Source organism: Oncorhynchus kisutch, unplaced genomic scaffold, assembly GCF_002021735.2.
Source record: "Oncorhynchus kisutch isolate 150728-3 unplaced genomic scaffold, Okis_V2 Okis03b-Okis08b_hom, whole genome shotgun sequence".
In the NCBI taxonomy this organism is placed as follows: Eukaryota; Metazoa; Chordata; class Actinopteri; order Salmoniformes; family Salmonidae; genus Oncorhynchus; species Oncorhynchus kisutch.
The window spans coordinates 1,328,416-1,352,940 of NW_022261980.1; the positions used below are offsets into that span (position 1 = coordinate 1,328,416).

Here is a 24,525-nt window from a genome sequence, read left to right on the forward strand (position 1 = left end):
ATCAAGATGTTATTTTTCATTGTTAGTATTTTGTTTAGATCATTGACCCCCCCAAAATACTATTAAATCCATTTTAATTCCACTTTGTAACAACAAAACATGTCAAAAGTGAAGGGGTGTGAATACTTTCTGAAGGCACTGAACATGAGACCACCAGTTGATCATGAAGACAATAACATTTTTTTTTACAAGAAAATAATTTATTTTTGGAACACAACCATATGTTTTATTAGTACATCACACACACCATTGGTTTTCTTTACAAAAACACACCAGTGATCTGAACTCATAATGTCATACTGTATGATTATATCAGTGCACCAAAATTACATTTCCACATCCACCACCCTTCCAAAACAGCTAACATCTTCGTACAATGAAACAGATTGTAAACAGAAGAATAAAGCTCTAGAATGTTAAAGTGAACATTTGTTGATGTCATGGATCACTGTGTTCTTATTGGTGGAAAGGGCTCCATTCCTCATATCAAGGTGTGTTCACCAGCGCGGCATGGTCAGAACGTTTCAGATAGAAATGGATTGCATAGCATTTACAGAGCTTTCTTTCTTGTGGAATCGAGAACCATGTTGGTTCTATGCACTACTTTTCTATGAGCATCGTTCTGGACATTTCAGCCCATGGAATAAACCCCTGGGGATGTAGGAGTGCTGATCTAGGTCCTGAATGTCCATATAGCCAATTATGTATTTTGATCTAAAAGCCAAAACTGTTCCTAGATCAGCACTCCTACTCTGAGACATTAATTACATTTGGCCTCTGATCTCAGTCTGGTGACCTCATCCAGTCTCAAAGGGTTGTTTCTCAAAAGCAGGACCTGCAAGACCATAGTCAGTCACACTTACACAATTAGGGTCAACAAGCGGAAGTTAAGATTAATACATTGTTTCGTATCAATCCTAAAATGAACATCGGACATGGATTGGAGCCAAACAAAACTGCATAAATAAGATTGTTCTCCCACTTTCATTTTGTACTCATCTTTCCCTCACGTTTGCATTTACACCTTGAGAGAAACAAATCCCTATTGATTATTGCCTTAATCTTTTATAAATGGCCCCTGGTCCCTGTCATACGGTAACATATAACTGGGTCGTTTCACCAAATGACTGCCTTTTGCATCCCTTTGATATTTAAAGTAGGAAATTGTGTAACATTATTGCATTTTAAAAGCCTGTTACATTCATTGAAGTGCCCTTTAATATAGATCACATGGAAAATTCTATAAATCCACTTTTTATATGAATAGACTTCCTAAAGTGCACAAAAAATATATATAATATCAGCATTGACATGTCCCTCCATGAACATGAACATTTTAACCCACTTAAGTTCAACATTTCTCCATTGTAAAGCCCTAGTTACTTAGTTGCTTTGGCAGTCATTTCTGAAGATTGTAATTTATTTCATGTGATGAGTAATTCATTTCAAGGGAAACAAAGTCCCTTCATTTTAAGATTAACTCTGTTACTTATGTAAACTGAACTCTCGTTTTAAAATGGTGAAACTATAATAATAACCTAAAGAAACTAATATGTAATAGTGAAATCCCAGTGTAAAAGCAGGTGAGCTGGTTCTGGTGTTTTGTGGTGGGAAACGGAGTGGGTGGAGCAGAACACCACAACCCTGTTACTCCATATATCGACAGGCTACAAATGTTTGTACTTTCATTTTTTAAAAGCTTGCATTCAATTGCCCCTCCCAGTTGTACACAACAGGCTCCCATTCCCTCCATCACAATGAGATGTATGATCACCAACCCTATTACTTTACTTCACACTTAATAGTCACATTTTTATTTAACCTCTTGAGGTGGGAAGTGTCTTTAATTAAGTTGAACATGTGCACTTTGAGAGAATGTTACCAGCTGAATTCTAAAAAGGCACTGAATTGGTGGAACGACCGAACTATGTATACATTTAATTCATTTGTATCTTTAAAAAGTGAAGACATGTTTTGGTTTTCCAAACCAGAGATGGTGTTAGGACTCATCATACACACCTACATTCATTCATATACACTCACTCTGATCTGCACATACAAGACAATAACCGTAATAATACAAAATACAAAACACATTTCAAAAATACATCTGAAAAACAAACTAAACGTTCAATTCTGGGAGTAGTTTGAAGAGATACAATCCAAACCTGCATTTCTGTGCAAAGTTAGGTGATAAGTGGATTTCTAGACAGAACACACCCTGTTGGTGTGGAGTCATAGCAAAGACGGCTTGTTATGCTGGTGTATTAAGACTCAGATCTTACTCGCTGGGATATCTCAGAACCACATGACTATCGGTTAGACTGGACGAGTCACTGACTAATTGATTTTCTATAAACTTTTAACTAAAACTGTGAAGTGTCCTTAAAAATTGGTAACAAACATTGGTAATAAACATCAGTTCAACAGCTGTATTAAAATCTTGTCTCACTGAGTTAACATCAATAATGTCTAAAGGACTACAGTACAGTAACCTACTGGCTGGATTTAAGACAGAAGTTGTAGTTTGCTCTCCAAGCCTGCAGATGGCACCCTTGTGTTTGGATGCCAGTTGACTGAGATGAAGTTCGAGAAGGGAGTGACGGTTTACAAGGCTGAAAGAACTCACCCAGCCAAATGACTGGCATGAGGTGATGTTGAAAGAGCTCATTATGCTACACAGAAGGTATGGGTTGGGTGAGACTGATACGCCTGGATAGCATCCCAAATGGCACCTTAATCCTTATATAGTGCACTACTTTTGACCAGTCTATAGGGCTCAGGGTAAAAGTAGTGCACTATATAGGGAATATGGTTCCATTTGGGACATAACACTAATGTACAGTGAATCACCAGCTTTACCTCCCTACAGTTCACTTGGCTGGACCTCTGGACTGGACATGTCATGACAACACACCACCAGAATGGCTGCCTCTGCAGGCTTTGAAGGGGAATTGCATGGCCATTATATATAAGAAGAAGAGGAAACACAGAAAGCTATGACGTCTGAGCTATAACGTCTAAACTTGATCTTTTGCACCACTCCCCCTTGAGTTCGGGGTTGAGTCTTTGCAAACCTCAGATTCTCACCTACTCATCGTTCTCATACACCTCAGCATCTTTCAGCATTAACATTCCAGCATTCCTTCAAACACAAACGTGTGTGCTAAGACCTTCTGTCCTGACAAAACTAAATGGAAAGTAGTTCTCTCCCCCTTTGAAAGATAATGTTCCCTAGCAACAAAGTTGGGCCACTCCCATGTATAATAAACTTCCTCTCTGGTAGACCTCAACACTGACACCAATATTCTATCAGTATTCTACCACTGCTCAACTAAAAAAAATTATTTTCTGTGATGACTTTTGGTTCAACAAAATGGAGTCTGTTGGAAGTCATTAACACAATGATTATGGCCATCCTACTCAGCACACCTCACAGCTCAGGTCCCATGAACACATGGTCTATAATACCAGTCATCTACATGAGTGTATGTTCATGTCTGTACAGTGCCCTCGCCAATGAAAGGTTCAACATCAGATGTGATAAACCAGTAATCACAGCAAGTTATCTACGTTGTGACTTTGGTTGAAAATGTATTTGAGTGATATTGAGTCTGAGCTGCTAGGTCCATTTCCATACGAGTGTCTGACACTGGAGTGTCTGTGTATTGGCAGTGGGCTACTCTGTGTAAGGGAATGATTCTATAGTCAGTCATGCTTTAGAAGACCTGGAACTGATCATGGGTATAGGACTGAGTAGGTTAGGGTTAGTAGTAAGGCTCAGTAGGTTGACTGCACAGGACAGACAGCCAAGGAAGACTCACCCTGAGGGCTAATCTCAAATGACACTATTCCCTACATAGTGTACTAACATGTAGGGCACTATTTTGGAAAAAGTGTCTTATTTTTAAGTACAAAAATCCTCTACTGGGAGGGTGGACTGTAGGGTTTAGTGAACGTGGGGATCATTTGGGCCGTCTAACTTGAAGAGTTATCAACCTCTCTCCCTCCCGTTCGTTCGTTAGTGTCACTGAACTAAACGTTACGCAAAACAAAAGTTTCTAAACCTTTGTCTTCCGCTAGTCCCATAAAAGAAAGAATAACAAAACGGTTGACTAAAGAAATGTGACATACAACATATAAAGTGCATTGAATAAAGGTGATAGAACAACGAGACAGTAGGAATGTGCATGGATCTCATTGAGATTGACCACAGGTCAGGTCCGAGAGGTAAAAACCTACCTCCACTGCTTAATATCACTGAGGGGCGAGTGAGATCTTGGATGCATCCCAAAAGGCACCCTATTCCCTTTGTAGTGCTCTACTTTTGACCAGGTCCACTATATTTCACCATAGGAACTAGGGTGCATTGTGAGACATACCCCTTGATTCTACATGGAATTAAGTGCGAAATAGATACTCATTTTATGGGGGACTCGTGATCTGAAAATAATTGTATAATAATAATAATAATAATAATAATAATAAACTATTCCATATTTGTATACCTTCCAAAAAGGGCTGCTATTCACCAAGAAAACATATTTAGGACTAAAACAGACAGAACAGAGAATCAGATCAACCTAATAGAAAAGGTCACATACTAAGAGCTATCCCGCAGCTCTCCTTCTCAGCACACACGGCCTGCTAAACTAAACTGTCTTTTTATACATTATTTGCGAGTAACATACATTGTATAAAGAGGCGGTGTTGGTTTAAGACGGCAAACTAGGCTAAAGCCTTGGCAGTCGTCAGCAGTGAGTGCACTGTAGCGTACAGTCACTGCAGCTTCATTAGTCCTCAGAGATAGTACTAGGAGGTTTCTTCTGTGCTCGTTTTCTCTACAACTACACATCTACCATGTCGCTCTCTCTCCCTCTCTTTTTCTCTACAACTACACATCTACCATGTCGCTCTCTCTCCCTCTCTTTTTCTCTACAACTACACATCTACCATGTCGCTCTCTCTCCCTCTCTTTTTCTCTACAACTACACATCTACCATGTCGCCCTCTCTCCCTCTCTTTTTCTCTACAACTACACATCTACCATGTCGCTCTCTCTCCCTCTTTTTCTCTACTTGTCAGATGCCAGTTTGTTTTATCCCTTTTTAAAGTGAATATTTGGTCAAAGTCTCCATGGTTGGATCTCAGGGATCTCTTGGTAATGTATACATAAGGACAAAAGTAGTTGTTCCTCTCCACTCCACTAGTTCCCCTCAGAGACAAAGCACAAAGGCATTTAGTCGTTTTAGTTCCTTCACGTGTAAGGTGGTTTTGGTTAGAGGGGGGCAGCAGGAGGAGTAGAGGCTGAGGGAATAGGGGTACCCGGGAGGAGGAGGAGAGGGTTGAGACAGTAGCCCGAGAAGAGGCGTGAGAGGAGAGAGTAGTAGTTCAAGTTTGGTTAAGGTTTCTCCTCAGTGAGTGGGGAGGGGGGTCAGAGGTGAGCGAGAGAGGAGTTCAGGAAGTTAACATTTACGCTGCCTTCTCTTCAGGACAGGATGTATTCAGGTTCCCGCTTTTTTGGCATGGTGGTTTCTGTTTTTCCCATTGGCACATGGCGTTGGCGTAACCCACGATCACCTTGTCCATCCAGGTGAGGGGCTGGGGGACGAGCACAGCCCCCTCAAAGAAGCCCAGGTGCCCCCCGTGCAGTGTCAGGGCGAAGATGACATTCTGCTTCTTCTCTGGAGGGGGATAGGGAACAGAAAGGGAGGGGGTAGAATTAGAAGATAGTAGCATCTTTTAAAACAGATTTTTTTAGTTGATAGACAAATGGATAGAAATGTAAGAGAGGAATGAGATGAGGGATACAGTACAGAAAGCAAGTGGAGGAACGGGAGATGGAACCACTGCCTCCAGGGGCATGTGATCCGGGTCGGCAGCACAACCACCGGACCAGCCCCCGGAACCACATGGGAGTCATTGTTTAGTGACAGTTATGTCAGGAATGATGCCATACATTCTGTAAAATGACAAACAGCACACAATGTTACACCAAGGTCGTAAAATGGCGTCATCCGTGTAAAGGGACAGAGATCTTGAGTCAGGCGTCTAGGAGGACAGGGAGAGGAAGGAGAGCAGGGTCCAGTGCATTAACATCAATCACTATCACCAGGTAGCTCAATAACCCTGATGAAAGATAGAGCCTTGATAAAGGCAATAAACATGTCATATCTATCAGGATTGACCAACTAGAACAATTAACTCATGACTGTAGCTGAGCTACTTCATACCATTCGGTTTTGGTTTTTGTTGAAACACCAATTGTTCAACCCAATCCACTGGGAGGTGCACGTCAACCAAAATGGGACAAGTCACTGATTATAGGCTGTACAGTACAGCCGATTTAGAACCTATTTAGTGAGGTTAGTGTTCATATATTAACTTGAAATAAACTGTTAGAACGTTGTAAATAACAGATTAAAATAGCACAACAGAACCTTTTGTGAAATGACTGAGCAGGTAGCAGGTAACAACAGTATTACAGGTATTCCCCAGCTGCTGCCTACCAGTTACAACTGGTAGAACAGAATCAGGGTTGGGCTGATTAACAGAATCAGGGTTGGGCTGATTAACAGAATCAGGGTTGGGCTGATTAACAGAATCAGGGTTGGGCTGATTAACAGAATCAGGGTTGGGCTGATTAACAGAATCAGGGTTGGGCTGATTAACAGAATCAGGGTTGGGCTGATTAACAGAATCAGGGTTGGGCTGATTAACAGAATCAGGGTTGGGCTGATTAACAGAATCAGGGTTGGGCTGATTAACAGAATCAGGGTTGGGCTGATTAACAGAATCAGAGTTGGGCTGATTAACAGAATCAGAGTTGGGCTGATTAACAGAACCAGAGTTGGGCTGATTAACAGAACCAGAGTTGGGCTGATTAACAGAATCAGGGTTGGGCTGATTAAGGAAGTAAATTGATATTCCAATTCAATAATAAAAATGGACCCCTATTTTCCATTACTTCTAAATTAAACAGAAAAGTAGAAACCATATACTTTAAAATTGAAAAAAATCACTTGGACCCCAACCCTGAACAGAACACTAGTGTGGCATCCAGACATGGAGCCCTAATTTCTCCAGCTCTAACTGGGTTAGTGGGGGAAACTGCAGCGTCCGCCTGGTGAGTGTGATCCCACAGGGCTTGTACCAACCATACACTATCTGGGGTTATAATAGCCTAGGTGATTCTAGGAAATGACTCATATTTATAAACAATTCAAAAAGGACACCCCAGCTTTCCATTAGGCTGAACCCTGAAGGAGGGTTTGATGTAGGAACACATCCATAATAAACCATTCAGTTTGGCTGGCTGCATCTTTTGGGAAGCGGTCCTATCAATTGTTTAATAGCATTTTAAAAATCGACCATGAACTAGACGCAGGGAAAAGTTGAAGCTTGCTTTAAAACAGAAATTATGTCTAATATGCAGCTTCCATTTTGTGTCACGGAAGATAAGTATGAGCAAAGCAGAAGCCTAATTCATCTACACTACACACTGTTAAGTAATAATAATGCTGTCATATTCTGCATTTGAATAACATTCCATTTAAATCCTAAAATGAAATGGAATCGACTTTAACTCTGGGTTAAGCACTACGCACAAGACTCCTGACTGAGGTTCCAACTAAAAGATTGTTGGCCGGATTTGTCCGCCACAGTCCTAATGACATGTGCCAACTACTATGCAGCTTACAGTTTGATTCCAGGTGATGTGACCACATTAGTTATACAACAGCTTTCACATGTTTCCAGGCTTCCTGTGGCCAGTGTGAGTCAGCCTGACTCTTCTAGGGCAAAGGGGACCGAACCCACAGCTGATTTCCCCTATCAGAGAGTTAGGCAGGGCACCAGCTGATTTCCCCTATCAGAGAGTTAGGCAGGGCACCAGCTGATTCTCCCTTTCAGAGAGTTAGGCAGGGCAACAGCTGATTCTCCCTTTCAGAGAGTTAGGCAGGGCACCAGCTGATTTCCCCTTTCAGAGAGTGAGGCAGGGCACCAGCTGATTCTCCCTTTCAGAGAGTTAGGCAGGGCAACAGCTGATTTCCCCTTTCAGAGAGTGAGGCAGGGCACCAGCTGATTCTCCCTTTCAGAGAGTGAGGCAGGGCAACAGCTGATTTCCCCTTTCAGAGAGTGAGGCAGGGCAACAGCTGATTCTCCCTTTCAGAGAGTTAGGCAGGGCAACAGCTGATTTCCCCTTTCAGAGAGTGAGGCAGGGCAACAGCTGATTCTCCCTTTCAGAGAGTTAGGCAGGGCAACAGCTGATTTCCCCTTTCAGAGAGTGAGGCAGGGCAACAGCTGATTCTCCCTTTCAGAGAGTTAGGCAGGGCAACAGCTGATTTCCCCTTTCAGAGAGTTAGGCAGGGCAACAGCTGATTTCCCCTTTCAGAGAGTGAGGCAGGGCAACAGCTGATTCTCCCTTTCAGAGAGTGAGGCAGGGCAACAGCTGATTCTCCCTTTCAGAGAGTTAGGCAGGGCAACAGCTGATTTCCCCTTTCAGAGAGTTAGGCAGGGCACCAGCTGATTTCCCTTTCAGAGAGTTAGGCAGGGCAACAGCTGATTCTCCCTTTCAGAGAGTTAGGCAGGGCAACAGCTGATTTCCCCTTTCAGAGAGTTAGGCAGGGCACCAGCTGATTTCCCCTATCAGAGAGTTAGGCAGGGCACCAGCTGAGAATCTCCTATATCTCCACCCTGCATCTCTGTGTAGTGCAGGACACAACAAGCCAGTGAGCTAGTGTTGCCCTCCATCCCAGCTCTGGGACTCTATAAATAACAGGTGACATCACCACCACACATTCAGCACCACTTTGAGGAAACGTGATCATTTCAGTAGGGAACTTCTCTTTAGACCTACCCCTTCAAATGTTTGCTGATCTGTAAGGTGGGAAGCAATATTGTGGAAGCTCTACCACTACACAGCTTATACCCAACCAGAACCTTCAGACATGCTTACATTAAAAGGGCCAAGGGAGAGGGATAGAGAGCAATTTGGGATGGGCTGTTCCAGAAATCCCGTGAGAGATGAGAACTGGCTAGAGTACTGTCCAGTCCATGGATTTAATATATCCAACAAATGGTGACTAGTTGGTAGTGCTGAGGTGGTTGTTTCCATAAATAGCATGCTTTCCTTTACTGCTCCATTTGATCAACCCAGTAAAGCCTTGAGGATTGAGCTGATTGGCCGCTATTCTCAGTGTTCTATTTTAAAATGATAGGTTACCATGATTGGTGTTCTATCATTAGAATCAGTTAGTGTTGAAAAAAATGCCAGACTTTAGTTTGCATATCTAAAAAAGGCCTAGTGGTGTCTAGAGTCTAAGTCACGAGCACATGAGGAGACAGAGGCTCTCATCTGTGTGATACACTACCGTGTGTGTGTGTGTTTGAGTTAGAGCCAGTGTTAATCAGTCAGACATTCCCAACACACCTAGTTGTACATACCGCCCCCTCCCTGGCCTGGGTGTGGGACTTAAAGGATTCATCTGCCTATTCAAGCTCTGCTGTTTCAGAGACAAAGTAAGGGAGAACTTTGTACCAGGTGTTGAACTGGTGAAAACACAGTAGACTTCTAATGATTTCCCTTGTGTTAGTACACAAATAACATGTGCACATACTGTTCTGGACATTAAAAAGTGACTTTTCAAAGTGGCTTGCTGACACCAAACACCAAGTTAATTTTAGCCATGTGTTTTTCTCACTGTTACAGTACTGGCTAACTTCTTATGGAGTGGCTGCCTGATCGGATTCTCTGGATGCCTCTTCTCAATAGCTAAAAAAAACAGAACTTCAGCACACAATTACTGTAATGTAGCTCCACTGCTCCCTCTGCTTTACATAAAGGCATGTTGTACAAACATCTGTTGTAACCATTAGTTGGAACTATAAACAACATGATCAACATGTTGTACAAACGTCTTTGTCTGTGTTAACTATAATGACATTGCATTATAACAGAAGCAGGACACAGACAGTCCAAGTATAGATGACATGTTTTCAAGTGGGGAATTACACATGATTATCTCTGGGGAAAAGGTGTCCTGGGGGACCGGATAGGGCGGTTCGAGCCGAATGGCCCTGTGTCTCTGTAGGGACGAGCTCTGAGTAGAGAAAGTGTGTGTGCGTGTGTGTGTGTGTGCGTGTGTACTAATGCAGGTGTTTGTTACCTGCCAGTGTGCGAGGGATGGTGAGCAGAGACCCGTGCACCAGAGGATCGTCTGCAGAGTTGACCAGCAGAAGTGGCACGTCAACCTAAAAAATACAACCATAATTAGATATTGGGCCTGTGTATTGCATACAGTATAAGAGTCCACTTAGACACAAACTTAAATCATGAACTCTCCGAAGACCTCACACTGTTCTAAGCACTTCCTGTAGTACATTTCTGATATTCATACACACATACATGTTTAGAAAAGTATTCTTAATTCACACAGGAGAGAGAGAAGTAAGGATAAAGAGTATCAACCTACATTGTGAATATAATGCACACAGCTCTCCTTCTCGTAGTATTCTTTGAGGGAGTTGTGCCCATGGAACTTCCTGCAGAGACAGGAGGGGTGACAGGTCACAAAACAAAGCAGCATGCTGTGGAAACTGGAGAGGGATTATTAAGTGACATACTATGTGGGTGAGCACATCCCTATGAACCATGCACAGCAAGATACTCAGAGGCCTTTCTTAGGGCTGGGCGATATAGCAAATTAATGTTTTAGAACAATGTTCAAAATGCCTGTATCGCAAGAATCAAGGTAAAAATATGTATTTTTTTTAACTGTCTTTTTTCTCGTTTCCTTTGCTCCTTCTGTTCTGTGTTCACTGTGCACCTTCCCACTGGCACAGACACCAAGCCCCTCCCCCTGACACTCACCACAACAAAGACTAAAGAGCACTTCTTCCTCTCTGACAACGAACAGTTTAAAATCTCTATCTGCATTTAAACTAAACCATTCTAATGATACCCTTTTCATGTCTCAACTCCCAACATGTAGAACAGAGCAGACCTTACTAAGACGTGAGTATCAACGACTTGGGCAAATGTCTGCTCAGTTCCTGTCGTGCGCAGCATTGCGGTAACACCACCGCTAGCAGCATTTTAGCCACATACTGTTATGTGCCAACTGTTTGTTCAAACAGGTGGAGATGGACAGGAGGGTGTATTCAGAACAGTTCAACTGTTATACCATGTTAGCTAGTTGGCTAGACTTGACATATAAAGATTAGCTGGCTACTCATTTGAAGGTGCGCTTGAGAGGTTGACCTGTGTTCATTATCTATGCCTGCTACCCTAAGTTAGTCATTATTAGTGAATGTACATTGTGCCTGGTTCTGGTTCTGGGTAAGTTTTTTTTTTAAAGGGCATTTTCATAGACAGATTTGAAAGCCAGATCAGTGATTATTGCCAAAAAGCAGGTTAAATTATTTAATTATTAATGGGTCTTATGGTTGAAGGCTTAGGTATAATTTTACAAGCCCTGAATTCCTTATGAAATGCAGTGTTTTGACCTTAAATTGTGCAACAAAGCTTATTTCAAGATTTAAAATCGAGAAACTCCCATAAGTTAGAATTTGTTTTAGGCGATAATCGCCCAGCCCTGCTCAATGGCTCCTAGTATATTGTTCCTATGTATTGACAAAACTCTAAAAGTTTGGCTTGAACTTCAGCAGGTGCTGTTGAGTGTTGTCAGTCCATTTTAAACATACAGCCATAAATCTCACATTGACCCCCTGTGAAATCAGTTCTAAATATTGCAGTGTTGAGGACTCAACACTGATTTCACAGGGGGTCAATGTGAGACCGGTTGCTCACAGGAATAACTGCATTGTGAGTCATTTTAGCATGTGTTCCTTATTAGATTCTATTTAGTGTCTTTTACTCAAATGTATTGGGGGGGGAAAGTGTGTCCTATACCTCATGATGGTTTCATCGATCTGCATGAGGGAGGTGGCCGTGTAGAGCCGGCTCAGGTCTGCATCCTCCATCTTCGTTGCACTTCCAAACAGACTGCCCCTGTAAACACACAAACAAAATGTTGGGACATGGCGTTGAAACACGTGACAACACTAGTTATTCTCAGTAAAATCTATACCTATACCAGGAATTTCCATGCCTAATTGCCTCCATTTCTTTGGTTAAATAGTTTGCCTCAGGGAGCTGCTCTGTACGCGTTTGGTGTTTCTCCTCCATGGGGAATTTGACTGATCTGCTGGGTTGTGACTGAGTTAAGTCCAAGCCATTTGTCATAGATCTTAAATAATATAAGCCATTTAGCAGACAGTTTGATTTCTGATTTGATTTAGTTTGATTTCCTATGGGTGGCCCCAGCAGGGCTTGAATGGGTGTTATAATGTGATGATAGCTCCCAATCACCACATGGAGTTTCCACCATATGGCTTTTACAGTAATTTGGCCATTTCAGAAGTATGAGAAGTGTCATGGCCCTAGGGTAGGGGCTAGGGGTTTCTTTGGGATTGGGCCTACCAGTGTGAATGTGCTACCAGTGTGAATGTGCTAAGTATTGGAACAGGGCTGAGTACCTGTGTGAAAGGATGATCTTCTTCATGTTGTCGGCCATGAGGAAGTTGTAGAAGCGTCTGCACTGGTCCCACTGTAGGAACGTCTCCTGGGCCCTGTACACACACACACACACACACACACGGAAGTCAGTTGTGTGTAGAGAGAGAACTAATTATATTGTTGTCATGTTTATATCGGTTTGGCCTGACAACCAACATACTCAAAAGTTGGCTAAAGCATGAAACACAGGTTTCATCACTGTAGGCCAATGCAGGACAACAAAAACCTGCTGCCAACAACACTTTGTACTCTTGAAGCTGCCATGCTAACCATCACCCCACACGTTAAATCCGCAGAACGATCTCTTACTGCACTATGAACTCACCAACACTACCTAGATAGCAACTAGCTAGCAACAAGCTAGCAACAAGTTAATAACTACCTAGCAACAAGCTAATAACTAGCTAGCAACAAGCTAGCAGTACCTATCTAACAATTATCTAGACCAACTTCATATCTGCTAGTGCACATGTGAAACAAGGTTGAGGAGTAACTGATTACATGTTATCAGTTACATGTAGGCTAAATCTGATTTTTTTTGCCTGACCACAAGTTCAGAGACCTCTATGATGACACACTAAAAGTGTTTGATGGAGCCTTTTTGTCTTCTTCTAATGCCTCTTAAGGGGGAAGTAATCAAAAAAGTAACTTAAATAATCCGATTACATTGCTGAGTTTGGACAATCCAAAAGTTACATTACTGATTACAATTTGACAGGTAACTAGTAACTAACAAATTACATTTAGAAAGTAACCTACCCACCCAACCCTGATGAGAAATACTACAGAGGTAGCATATATAGTGAGAACTACGCAGCAGGCATAACAATCCCATTCAACAGATGGCATGGGCAATGACAAAAGACAAGGCTTTAGCCATGACAGACAGGAATGGAAAATAAAACAGAGGTATAAAGACTACTCCCATTTCACAAAAGGCCAGTCTGCCTGGTCCTGACACACACACGAACACGCTGTTTACTCTCTGGACAGAGCAGAGTGTTCCTGCCAAGAGACGTTGGCCACGTTTCAAACTCAAAGGTGTGGTTCAGAAACACCACATGTTTCACAGAGTTCCATCTACTCCATCCCAGAGCTTGTGCAATACCACATCTAGAAACACCAGAGTTGTGCGGTTTCAGTCACTGTATCATGATAAAAAGTTCTCTCCGTCACGACAAAAGCTCAAGTGGTTACAAAGTCTCTGCTCATTATGATAACAGGCAGTCTGCTTTAGACCCAAGTGTAATCAAATAGATTACAGGGACTAAGACAGAAGGGAAAACACTGAAACAACCTCCATGGAAGAACTGCATGGTGCATGAAAACGAACAACCCAGGTTAACGGAGCAGCCAATAGTATGAGTCTGTTTCAGTACTCAATAACACAGAACTACTGTACTGGAGCCTACATCTTTGCCTACCTCAAAAGACTTGGCAAGGCAACAACCAGTTGTCTACAGCGGAGACAGACCGGCACCCAGGCAAGGATCTGTCCGCTGTCTTTGTTGTGTTAGTCACCAGTCCACTGAGATCACAGATAAAGCCAAACTACAGGAAATGATCAATGATGCTGGAGAAAAAACAGGATCCCAGCTACTCTCAGCTTTGTTGCCATCTTGTCAGACAGAAAGCTGCTGGGCAAAGTGAATTCCATCTGAGTGAACCTCCTTTTACAGTAATGTAATTACCATAAAACGCCTCGTTTGCTAAGTTTGCCATATTGTACATTGCTCTCTGTTACTAATTTATTCTATTGGCATTAGCACAGTATACATGATTCTAATTCTAGCGCCAAGACAGTGGCAATTAGAAAAAACTAAAAAGTTAATTGTGCTTATTTACTGGCACATTGAACCATGTCACGTGCCGTAGTTTACAAACTCAGTGGATAGTGTTCAAACTAAGACATATCTGAATTCCTTCATCTTTATGCACCTTCACCATTAGTAAAACACAACTGAACAGTATGTCATTTTTGACAGCTGTTTTACCATAGCTTGCAAAAGAGTAGCAATGGATGCTAACCAACTGCACAGTAAATAGAAACACCAGCTAGCTAACTTCACTAAGTTGGGGCAAAACACTTATTTACATTAAGTTGGCTACGTTACAGCTCATTGCTAACAAGCATAACACTGCCTCTAAAAAAGAAAAAGAAAAAGTGTCTCCACTGTTTATATTTTGATGTTTATGACACCTTCAATGACCTAGTATACAGCTGTGTGTAAAAAGGGCATATAGTATGTAATTTACCAAACACCATTAGCTAGGCAAAATGTTCATTCTGTGTCCTTGCGTAGCAATTATAATACAAATTGCAGTGCTGCACACGTTTGTGTAACTCCACGGATGAACACTGGATAGCCATTTTGAGCAGCTCTTACATGTTGCCTTTGCGTACTTGAACAGGGTTTAAATAAGTCTTAAGACCGTAGCCCACCTGAGTGCACTGTATCCCTGGCAGACGCTGACGCAGCACAGCACTCTCTCCTGATTGGTCCGGTTCTCTCCCAGGAACTTGCACACGATGTTGCCTCCCAGGCTGAAGCCCACCACTATGAGGTGGGTGTGAGGGAACATCTTCTTGATGTAACCCACCATGGACGCAAACTCCCACGTGCAACCTACCAGAACAAGGACCAGAGCAAAGACATTACATACTGGGGCTTGGAGTTGGTTCCTTTCCTTGGTAGCATAATTCATGGCCATTGATCTGAAATGAGGATGGTGTGGTGAAAACCTGTCTTTCGCCTATAACTTCTTCTTGTTGCTATTGTGTGTGTTTTATTAGGAGTATGTGTGTGTTTGTACACGCCTGTGTAGTCCTCACCGTAGGTGAACATGCGAGGTGAGGTGAGCTCGATGTTGGGCAGAGCACCCAGGTGATTGAGCACAGCACACCTGTAACCCTCCTTCTGAGAGTGGCCCACAAAGGTGCGGATGTAGTGCTTCTCGCTATGGTTACCGATCCCCGGGCATATCACCATGGTGACGTCATCTGTTGGAATAGCAAACATACGGACAGATGGATCAGTGAGCCGTTTGCAAATGAAAATATGTAAAGGCAAGATTACACGTCCTCATGGGCCGGTCATTGCACGGTGTGGTACGGAAATATGACAGGCAGCAAACAGAGACAGTATGGTGCCTCAATAAAACCTTATAGGATGAGATGTCCCAGTCACTCAAATAATAAAACAAGTAGCCTAGTTACCAGAGGCTCTTCATTACCTTTATTTAACAGGCTAGTCAATTAAGAACAAATTGTTATTTACAATGACGGCCTGACAAGAGGCAAAAGGGATACAACTCTATATGTTTTAATGACTATAAGATAAAACGGACAACACAGACAGAAGCCACTGGCAACAGCACAACTAGAACAGGAAACAAAGTGGATGTGTAAAGTAAAGCAACATGCTTCCTTCCATATGGCAACGCAAACTAGTGACCATTAGAAACTACTACATCTCAACTCGGAGGTCAAAACAAATGATCTACGTCGCAAATGGCACCCTATTCAGTACACTACAATTGACCATGGCCAATAGTCTGGTCAAAAGTAGTGCACTAAATAGGGAATAGGGTACCATTTGGGTAGTAGCCCCTGATCTCATCACCTTAGCCAAAAGTAAAGATAGTAGATTTTACCAAGAGTCACAGTCTGTAAATCTGTGTCCTCAACAACACTGGCACAATAATCACCTACAGAACGGGAAATGGAACCACAGGGTAAACAAGTCAATGGACCAAAGGCGTCAAAACCGCCCTGACAAACTGAGCCCAGACAGGACTGATACCGTACATAGGACAGGTCCATAGCACAACATTGGGCTGATGAATTTGCTCTCATGCTTCCAATGAGCTCATTCAACAGCTTTCCTTCCCATTGCACTTCTCTCCTTGGTCATTGCTGTAAATGACAATGTTTCTCAACCAGTTAACGTAGGCATAGAAAAGGTAAGGCAAGCACATCTCAATTGAGGGGGATGTTTGTTTTTGAATGTTTATATTGAAAAAAAAGAGAGTCCTGTGCCAATAGAGATTCTCTATTCTTGATAAATGATCCATGAATGATTGAAATAGCCCACCTCCTGTCCGGTGGTCCCCCATGGGCTCGAAGAGGTCAAAGGTGGCGGTGGCCCCATCCTGCATGGGTAAGTACTTCCTGAGGCCTATGGGGTGAGGGCAGCTCACACGCCCCATCTTGCCATACAGTGCTGTCTGTAGGTGGCCACTTTTACCCCACAGCAGGGGCGGAATGTACCTGCAAAACACACAAACACACAGAGATTCACTATGGGCGGTTCTGGCTCGGACAAGGCTTACTTACTTAATTTACTTTATTCAAGAGATGAAAGGTTTATTTGCAGGTAATAAAATACATTGTAATTCTTGGTATATAGGCCCTAGGAGCTCTAACACATAGGCTAGAAGCCTAAATCGCACACATGCAGTACACTCTACAATGCCATGCTAACTCGAGATCTGTGCACAGAAACATGTGTGGAATGTGCAACAGTGTCCATAAGAGGTTTCTGTAAGAAACAAGCACACATCAGCATTAGGATGTCCCTTGAAGTAATAGAATAACTTTACTTGATGACTTGTTCTTGCTTCCAGTTGTGTCTTATTTCGGTCAGTCAGCTAATGTAGTATACAATTGTACTTGTATTAAACCTTTAACTAGGCAAGTTAATTAAGAACTCATTGTTATTTACCATGAAGGTCTACTAAGTGGCAAAAGGCCTCCTGTGGGGAACGGGGCTGGGATAAAACCATTTAAAAAAGGTAGGACAAAACAGACTTCATGACAAAAGAGACACCAATACTACATAAAAAAGAGAGACCTAAGACAACAACACAACATGAAAACAAAGCAGCAGCTCAACACAGTAGCAACATGACATGGCAGCAGCACAATAACAATATGAAAACACAGTAGCAACATGACATGGCAGCAGCACAATAACAATATGAAAACACAGTAGCAACACGACATGGCAGCAGCACAATAACAATATGAAAACACAGTAGCAACATGACATGGCAGCAGCACAATAACAATATGAAAACACAGTAGCAACACGACATGGCAGCAGCACAATAACAATATGAAAACACAGTAGCAACATGACATGGCAGCAGCACAATAACAATATGAAAACACAGTAGCAACATGACATGGCAGCAGCACAATAACAATATGAAAACACAGTAGCAACATGACATGGCAGCAGCACAATAACAATATGAAAACACAGTAGCAACATGACATGGCAGCAGCACAATAACAATATGAAAACACAGTAGCAACACGACAACAAAGTGGCAACAGCACAGCATGACAACAGCACAAACGTGGTTAGGCACAGACAACAAGGGTAAAAAGGTGGGGGGTTTATTTGCTGTGTTGACTTTCAGTCACAGTGCGTTGGAACAACATTTACACACAGCGGGGGACAGGGAAGAGATTCACATTCCTAAGTAGAACACACACGAAGCTGACCATCCTTGATCATGCATCTGCCCTGGTACTGTATCTGTATGGGAGTAGACGTAGGTAAGGGTCCAACCCTGCAGGAGATCAAAGTGGATCTATCTGCTGCTAGCACTGCAGTGAGACATGAGCTGGGCTAGTCATATCACAGTCATACAATCTACCATCTCACATCCGCACACTGAGTTTAGCACAGACGTACACCGAACATTTAGCAGGAAACCCTTGGCAAATGGCCAAAAACAAGTAGTGGTTTCCATTTTAGGTCTGTTTATAGATTAGCAGCCACGATAACAAAAGAAGGAGATCGATGTTGACAATTGCAATTTCCTCAAATGTAGCTTTGGCCTACTCACTCTGGCCTTAAGATTTAATGTCCCTGTGATGAAATTGAGATAAATAGAACTAGGTCATAACAATATTTAGTGATTTATGCAAAACACTGACACCTTATGCTATCCCATAGTTTAAGGTACAGCTGGAGAGAACAGCTAGGGCGCTCCCTGACTGGAGAGAACAGCTAGGGCGCTCCCTGACTGGAGAGAACAGCTAGGGCGCTCCCTGACTGGAGAGAACAGCTAGGGCACTCCCTGACTGGAGAGAACAGCTAGGGCGCTCCCTGACTGGAGAGAACAGCTAGGGCGCTCCCTGACTGGAGAGAACAGCAGCTGTGAGGCTGTTTGCAGAGATAACCAAGGTCAGGGTGAACCAAGGTCAGCGTGATCCTCTCCCAGTCAAAGGATGGACTGAGGGTCCACAAACATGGGTGGGGAGTGTACACACTGGTACAGTAAATATCGTCAGTGAGCAAAGTCTGTTGCTAAATTAACAGTTACACAACCCCCTCAATCTCATCTTCCTTCACTGTCATTAGAGCAGTCTGAGCACCTGGACATTACTTCCCTTACATAACGCTCATCTCAAAACACACAATGACCGCTGATGCTTCCCCACACCATTACTAATATTACAGATAAGACCTCCAACCCCTGTGTAAACATCATTATCAACTCTGACGTAGGTAGAGTTAGGGAGGTAGCATGAAGTAGAACAGAAAAGCAAGAGTACTCTGGACCTCCAGGCTCTGATTTAAATATCCCCGATATAGACTAATACACTAAAGTCTTGGTCAGGTTTGATTCCCCAGAACATTCTCGCTCTGCGAATTATCCTCGACTGGCAGGGATGACGTAATGTTGTCACAGGAGGACTAAGAGGACAAGGGGAGGAGTCCAGGCAGGCAGGCGAGGGGGGGGGGGGGCGCAACAGAACAGCTAAGACCACAAGCAAAGGCTATGGCCCAATACTGTTCAAATTACTCATCTGACATGACTGATGAAAGCTACACTTTTGAATATCTACTGTGTGAATGAAATCAGTCTGTCATATTGCCTACACTTTAGAGTGGTGTAGGTCTGGGTGCTCCAGTCAAGACATTCCAGCAAACCTGTGTCCACACGCATGTACCTGCATGTCTGTGCGCAAGTTTGTGTCCTCATGCATGTCTATGTGCACGAGTGTGTGCACTGTAACCTGCTGTTGCCCTTGACAGTCAGCAGCAGACCAAAGCAAAGGAAACAGAAGCCAGCGTGGGCTGATAGATAGACAACTAAGGGTGTGGTCTGAGGTACAGATCAAAGTCACAGGTCTGTTATATAGGTGGTCTGATTTAATAACTAGCCTTTTGATATGATGCAATACACATCCCTCTGATCTACTGCCTGAAGGGGTAACCACAACACTTCTTGGGGGTAAAATCATGGGGTAAGAGTTGGAGCTAAACAAAACCTAAGCTCTTCAAGGCATTCATAAATTATATTCTTCAAAAAAAAACAATAGCTACATATCATTAATTTAAACATTCAAAAACAGATGTACCAATCTCACATTGCCCCTTTACAGGGCTGGTTTCCTGAACACAAAGCCATCCGAGACAGATTGAGATAAAAGGCCAAGTAGACCTCTGATCATGGAAACCTGGCTTCACTCAGCATCAGAGAAGAATGGCTCTGCTGCACATCACTCCAGTGCAGGACCTGCCCTTTCAGAGGCGAACTCCCAAACTACTTAGGCTATTCCCAAACTCTCCGTAGGCTAAATTGAATAAAATATTTCAGCTGCGCCCTTATTTTCTAGAATACAATGACAGATGGAATGCATGGACTGCTTTGAACACAGAGTCGTTGCCCCCTTGTCTCATATTTCCTCCACTGTGTACCTCTCTCCTTCTCCATGATTGATCTGTCCGTGGTCACCGTGCTGGAAACAGTGTTATGCAACTCGACTGGGTGTCACTAGGAGTTACACAAACCGTCTTGGACCATTAGTCAGCATAAACAGTGCCAAGGAGCAATTGATGAATGAAAGACAGCCCTACTAGCCCAATATCCTTTTACACACGTTCTGTCTTGGCTAGCTTTTGACTGAGTACAGCCCAGGAGGGATATAGTGCAAAATTAAGATTAAAATGTATTTAATTAAGAAGCAATTCACCTACTGATTAGTATAATGAACCTTTAAATTATAAAATATGCAAGAGTTGGAGATAAACAAATAGTTTTATCACATACTTATTAAGCCTATGACTAGATAAAACGAACTGACGGCAAATGTTTAACTGGGCATCCCTCCCTGAGGAAGTCTGGAACATTCCAGGTCCGTTAGTCACGGCTAAAAACACACCAGTCTTAAAACACACAGACAGACTGTCAAACAAAAGCAAACAGTGCAGATGAACACACACAAACCTCAAACTACATCTACAGTCTGTTTGGATAAAAAGTATCTGCATCCCAATTCCCTACGTGCACTAGTCTCCAGAGCCGTAAGGGGAGCACTCGTGGCCAGAGATTTGAGATGAAGTAACAGAGGCTTACATAATGAGACAGCAGCTGAGGGAAGCCTCCAGAGTCTCCCACTGGGCTTCAGACTCCCTTAAGACAGGACTATTAGGCCAGTAGAGTAGAGTACTGGCTCTGAACCATGCCACACATTCAGAGAAACCTCTAGTCATACAGGAGTATCGTTTTTTTCCACAACACACAGGAGTTCTTTGGAATGTGGGACTAGATGTAGGCTATAGTGTAGAGTGACAACAGAAGTGTTGGTGCGATCTTGGCAAGGCGATCATGGGTGCAGTGGTCCAATTACAGGCTACTGAAAACCCCGTGAACAAATCATAGGACCCCAATAAGCTATAAAATACTCGTGGCCTTGGGTTAGTGTGTCCGCCCTGAGACTGGAAGGTTGGGTTCCCCCGGTCGAGTCATACCAAAGACTGGAAAAATGAGACCTGATGGGTCTCTGCTTGGCACTCAGCATTAAGATATATTGGGGGTAAAGACCTGCACTAGACTAGTGTCCTGTATGGTCGCAGAACACGGCCAAAGACTGAACCACAGGCAGAAAGGTCACTCACTCTTTGGTCAGGATGGGGCAGGACTTGAGCAGGAAGCGGTTCAGGGGCGTGTCCTGGTAGGTGATGTCAGGAGCGGCGGTGGGACTCTTGAGGTTCAGGCAGCGGACGATGACGTACAGCACCGTGGCGACCGCTGCCAGCTTCATGCCGTCAAACATGGCCGGCATCTCCGGGGCGACGATGGTGTAGTCATAGTAGCCCGAGTCTTGGGTGGCCATGGTGCCTCTGAGAGAGACAAACACAGAGAAGTAAACAAAGCGTTAGACTGTAAATACTCCACTTAGAACAAATACAGCTAGTACGGATGATCCTGCTACACGGAACACATTAAATCAACTAGCCTACATCAGCCATGCTCACTAGTACTCTGATTAACTGTACCCAGGACAACAAAACTACATTAATGTCACTTTAAAACTTACATCTTGTTCACCAAACTTAAATCAGTGGCAGTAAACAGTGTGGACCATGGAACAAACAGAGGGCACAAAGTGGTCTAGCTATTTCTCTGTCAAAAAGAGGAATTCAAGGCATGTAGCTTAGCAACAGCTAAATATGTTTCAGCTGCCTGCTAGCAGCAATGACAGAAGCAGAAAATTAACAAAGCCAATGATGGTAAACAGACTGGCCAAAACAAAAAGAGATGGAGGAGAAAGAGGTAGGCTGGTTTACAGTCCAAAAAGAGGAACTTGTGGTATGTAAATATGAGAGTCAGATGATGAGGTAGTTTAGATAAAACCAACAAACAAACTTCAGAACATGGATAGGAAAGAGTTGAGCAATTCTATCAAACAATTATTTACTTACAATTTAGGTTTAAATTCAATAAAAAGATGATCCACTCTGTCCAACAGCCTTTATTTGTGCAGTGACAGAGTCACAGTGACGTGGTCAAATCTGGAAGAAAAACAAACACTTTTATTTCATGTTTTAAAACAGGTGTTAGGAATTTGCACGATCTGCCAAGACAACCCAACAGAACAGAGAAATTGTGCCTCTTCATATCTCCATACTAGACTTCTTTCCTTTAACATGGTTCTACAATCCCTGTAGTTCCTCTTCAATATTAAGCACTGACCTCAAACCAGTCATTTGTGACGGATGTGATAAAGTTCATTTGTCTCCTTGGTTAACAAGAGAATGTGCAATGATCAATCCTAATAGCCCCATTACTAACAGTGATCCCCGCTGTCCTCCACTGCTCCAAATGGAATTCCCTGTAGAGTATGGAATTACTGCGCTCTCCAATCAGAAAGAACACTATCTGATAAGAATCAATTACATTAGCCATGGCCACTAAGGTCAGCAGGCCGAGCACTTCTATGAATCCTTTCTAAAGCTGTGTGCACTAGGCCTATATAGGGAATAGGGTGCCATTTGGGATGTAAACTAGGCTCTGTGTGTTCTCCTCTATACCATCTAGAATGCATTAGTTATGTCCTAATAACAACTGCAGTAACTACAAGTCACTTTTGGGGGGGGGGGGGGGGGCATGATTTCATGGATGCTCAGAGCTTGCATCCATAGCTCTGTCTATGAATTTGAGTGTTATTACATTTCTCAAACCCCATCCCTCCGCATTTTACTAAAACAAGTGATGGGTGGCCGCTTTGTTGTTGTTTCATGTAAACTGCAGATTGCCTCCGATGTGGGAAGGCCAGTCAGTCATCCAGCATGATCACTGATGTAGCCTTAAATCATTTGGGAGCAGGTGCCTCAATAGGCCACGGATAGCCTGTGCTAAGAATCACCGCCTGCCCTGCCATCATGAGATACAATAACATTCCAGAGCTGCGTAGTTGAGAGATTAGGGAAACCACCACAGGCTCAGCCCCATATCACCCTACTCTTTAATCTGTCTGTCACAGTAGCGAACACTTGCAGCTGGGCATGAGTGAGAATGCAGAGCGATGGTTTACCCCAAATTTAACTCTCCTGTTTTAGTTATCATCACATGGACCACATTTTTTCCACATGTGTATTGGTAGGCAGGTGCAGGAAGAATTTGCCTAAGTGTGTGATGATGACAATATAGGAATAGGAACACACTGCATGAGAAGACAATTACCTAGCAAGCTAATTTAGTTAGCCATCTCAGTAAATGCAGATTATCATGGTGCGCAGCAAGTCAAGCCTATTCAAGGGAAACCCACCACCAGCTACATACAGTACGCACCATGCAGTCCCCGCTGCTTTTTCTATCAATGGCTTTGCCACCGACAGGTAATGCTGGACACAGCAATATTTTAGATGGCTTTAGTAAAATAAAAATGTTTTTGTCGACATAAGTAATAATATAGTAAACAAGTAAGAGAGGACTAGTACTGTAACGTTAGCTCGATGCTATTTGGCAAAGGGCCCCAACTCACCATCACTGCTTTTCGCGCATCCACGAGCTAGTGGTGGAATGAATGTTGACAACCTCTCTCGCAGTATGTCAAACCAACATACAGCTAGCGAACTAAGCAAGGTATGTGTTCAAATGGAAAATTACATTTGTTAGGTAGTTAGCATACCTTGCTTAGTTCGATAGTGGTGTGTTCAGCTAGCTAAACCGAAGAAAACAACACAGCTCCCTGCGCCCCGTCCCTAATCGTAACAGACAGAAATAGCTGGCAAACTAACCTCGTTACCGTCCTCTCCTACACCGTGTCCAGTCTTTTCCTTTTCTCCTTTGTGTCTGAATCCGTGTCTTTCCATAGGGATGTTTCTATATTTATCTCGAAATAATTTACGGTCCGTCTTTTCTATTATTTCCCTCTCTGTCGATGGACATGCATTAACATGTAGCTACCGCTAGACTGACATCTCGGAATTCACTTCCTATTCCTATCATTTGCATATGATTTCCCTTATTCTATTGGGTTACAAACGCAGATGCGTAATTTCTCTGACGTATTTTCCCCATCTCTTACACAGCGCGGCTCCAGTTTCTTTACAGCGATTGGCTAAAGAAAATGAATATAATTGTATCCCCCAAAATATATTCAGGAAAATAACACGCTTTACATATTCATCCGTGATTTA

The 24,525-nt window shown here is 42.9% G+C and overlaps 1 protein-coding gene across 1 annotated transcript; it reads right to left on the reverse strand.

Annotated features, from left to right (window-relative positions):
• Positions 1 to 199: 199 nt before the first annotated feature.
• On the reverse strand, positions 200 to 24,330 carry LOC109895209 (monoacylglycerol lipase ABHD2). Its single transcript, XM_031812915.1, has 11 exons — positions 24,124 to 24,330; positions 22,306 to 22,395; positions 21,499 to 21,723; positions 16,672 to 16,847; positions 15,411 to 15,578; positions 15,021 to 15,204; positions 12,538 to 12,630; positions 11,912 to 12,010; positions 10,473 to 10,542; positions 10,167 to 10,251; positions 200 to 5,684 (listed from the first exon to the last, which is right to left on the reverse strand). The coding sequence occupies exons 3-11, from the start codon at positions 21,714 to 21,716 to the stop codon at positions 5,473 to 5,475; spliced, it is 1,305 nt and encodes a 434-aa protein (XP_031668775.1). The 5' UTR covers positions 21,717 to 21,723; positions 22,306 to 22,395; positions 24,124 to 24,330; the 3' UTR covers positions 200 to 5,472.
• Between the last annotated feature and the right edge of the window lie 195 nt (positions 24,331 to 24,525).

What these genes read in the sequence shown, in the direction of transcription:
- LOC109895209 (XM_031812915.1), bottom strand. Translation starts at nt 21,716, where the DNA reads ATGGCCACCCAAGACTCGGGCTACTATGACTACACCATCGTCGCCCCG. An exon ending in AAGATCATCCTTTCACACAG is followed by an intron (nt 12,011 to 12,537) that starts GTACTCAGCCCT and finishes GTGTGTTTACAG; the next exon opens with GGGCAGTCTGTTTGGAAGTG. An exon ending in GTGTGCATTATATTCACAAT is followed by an intron (nt 10,252 to 10,472) that starts GTAGGTTGATAC and finishes TGTATTTTTTAG; the next exon opens with GTTGACGTGCCACTTCTGCT.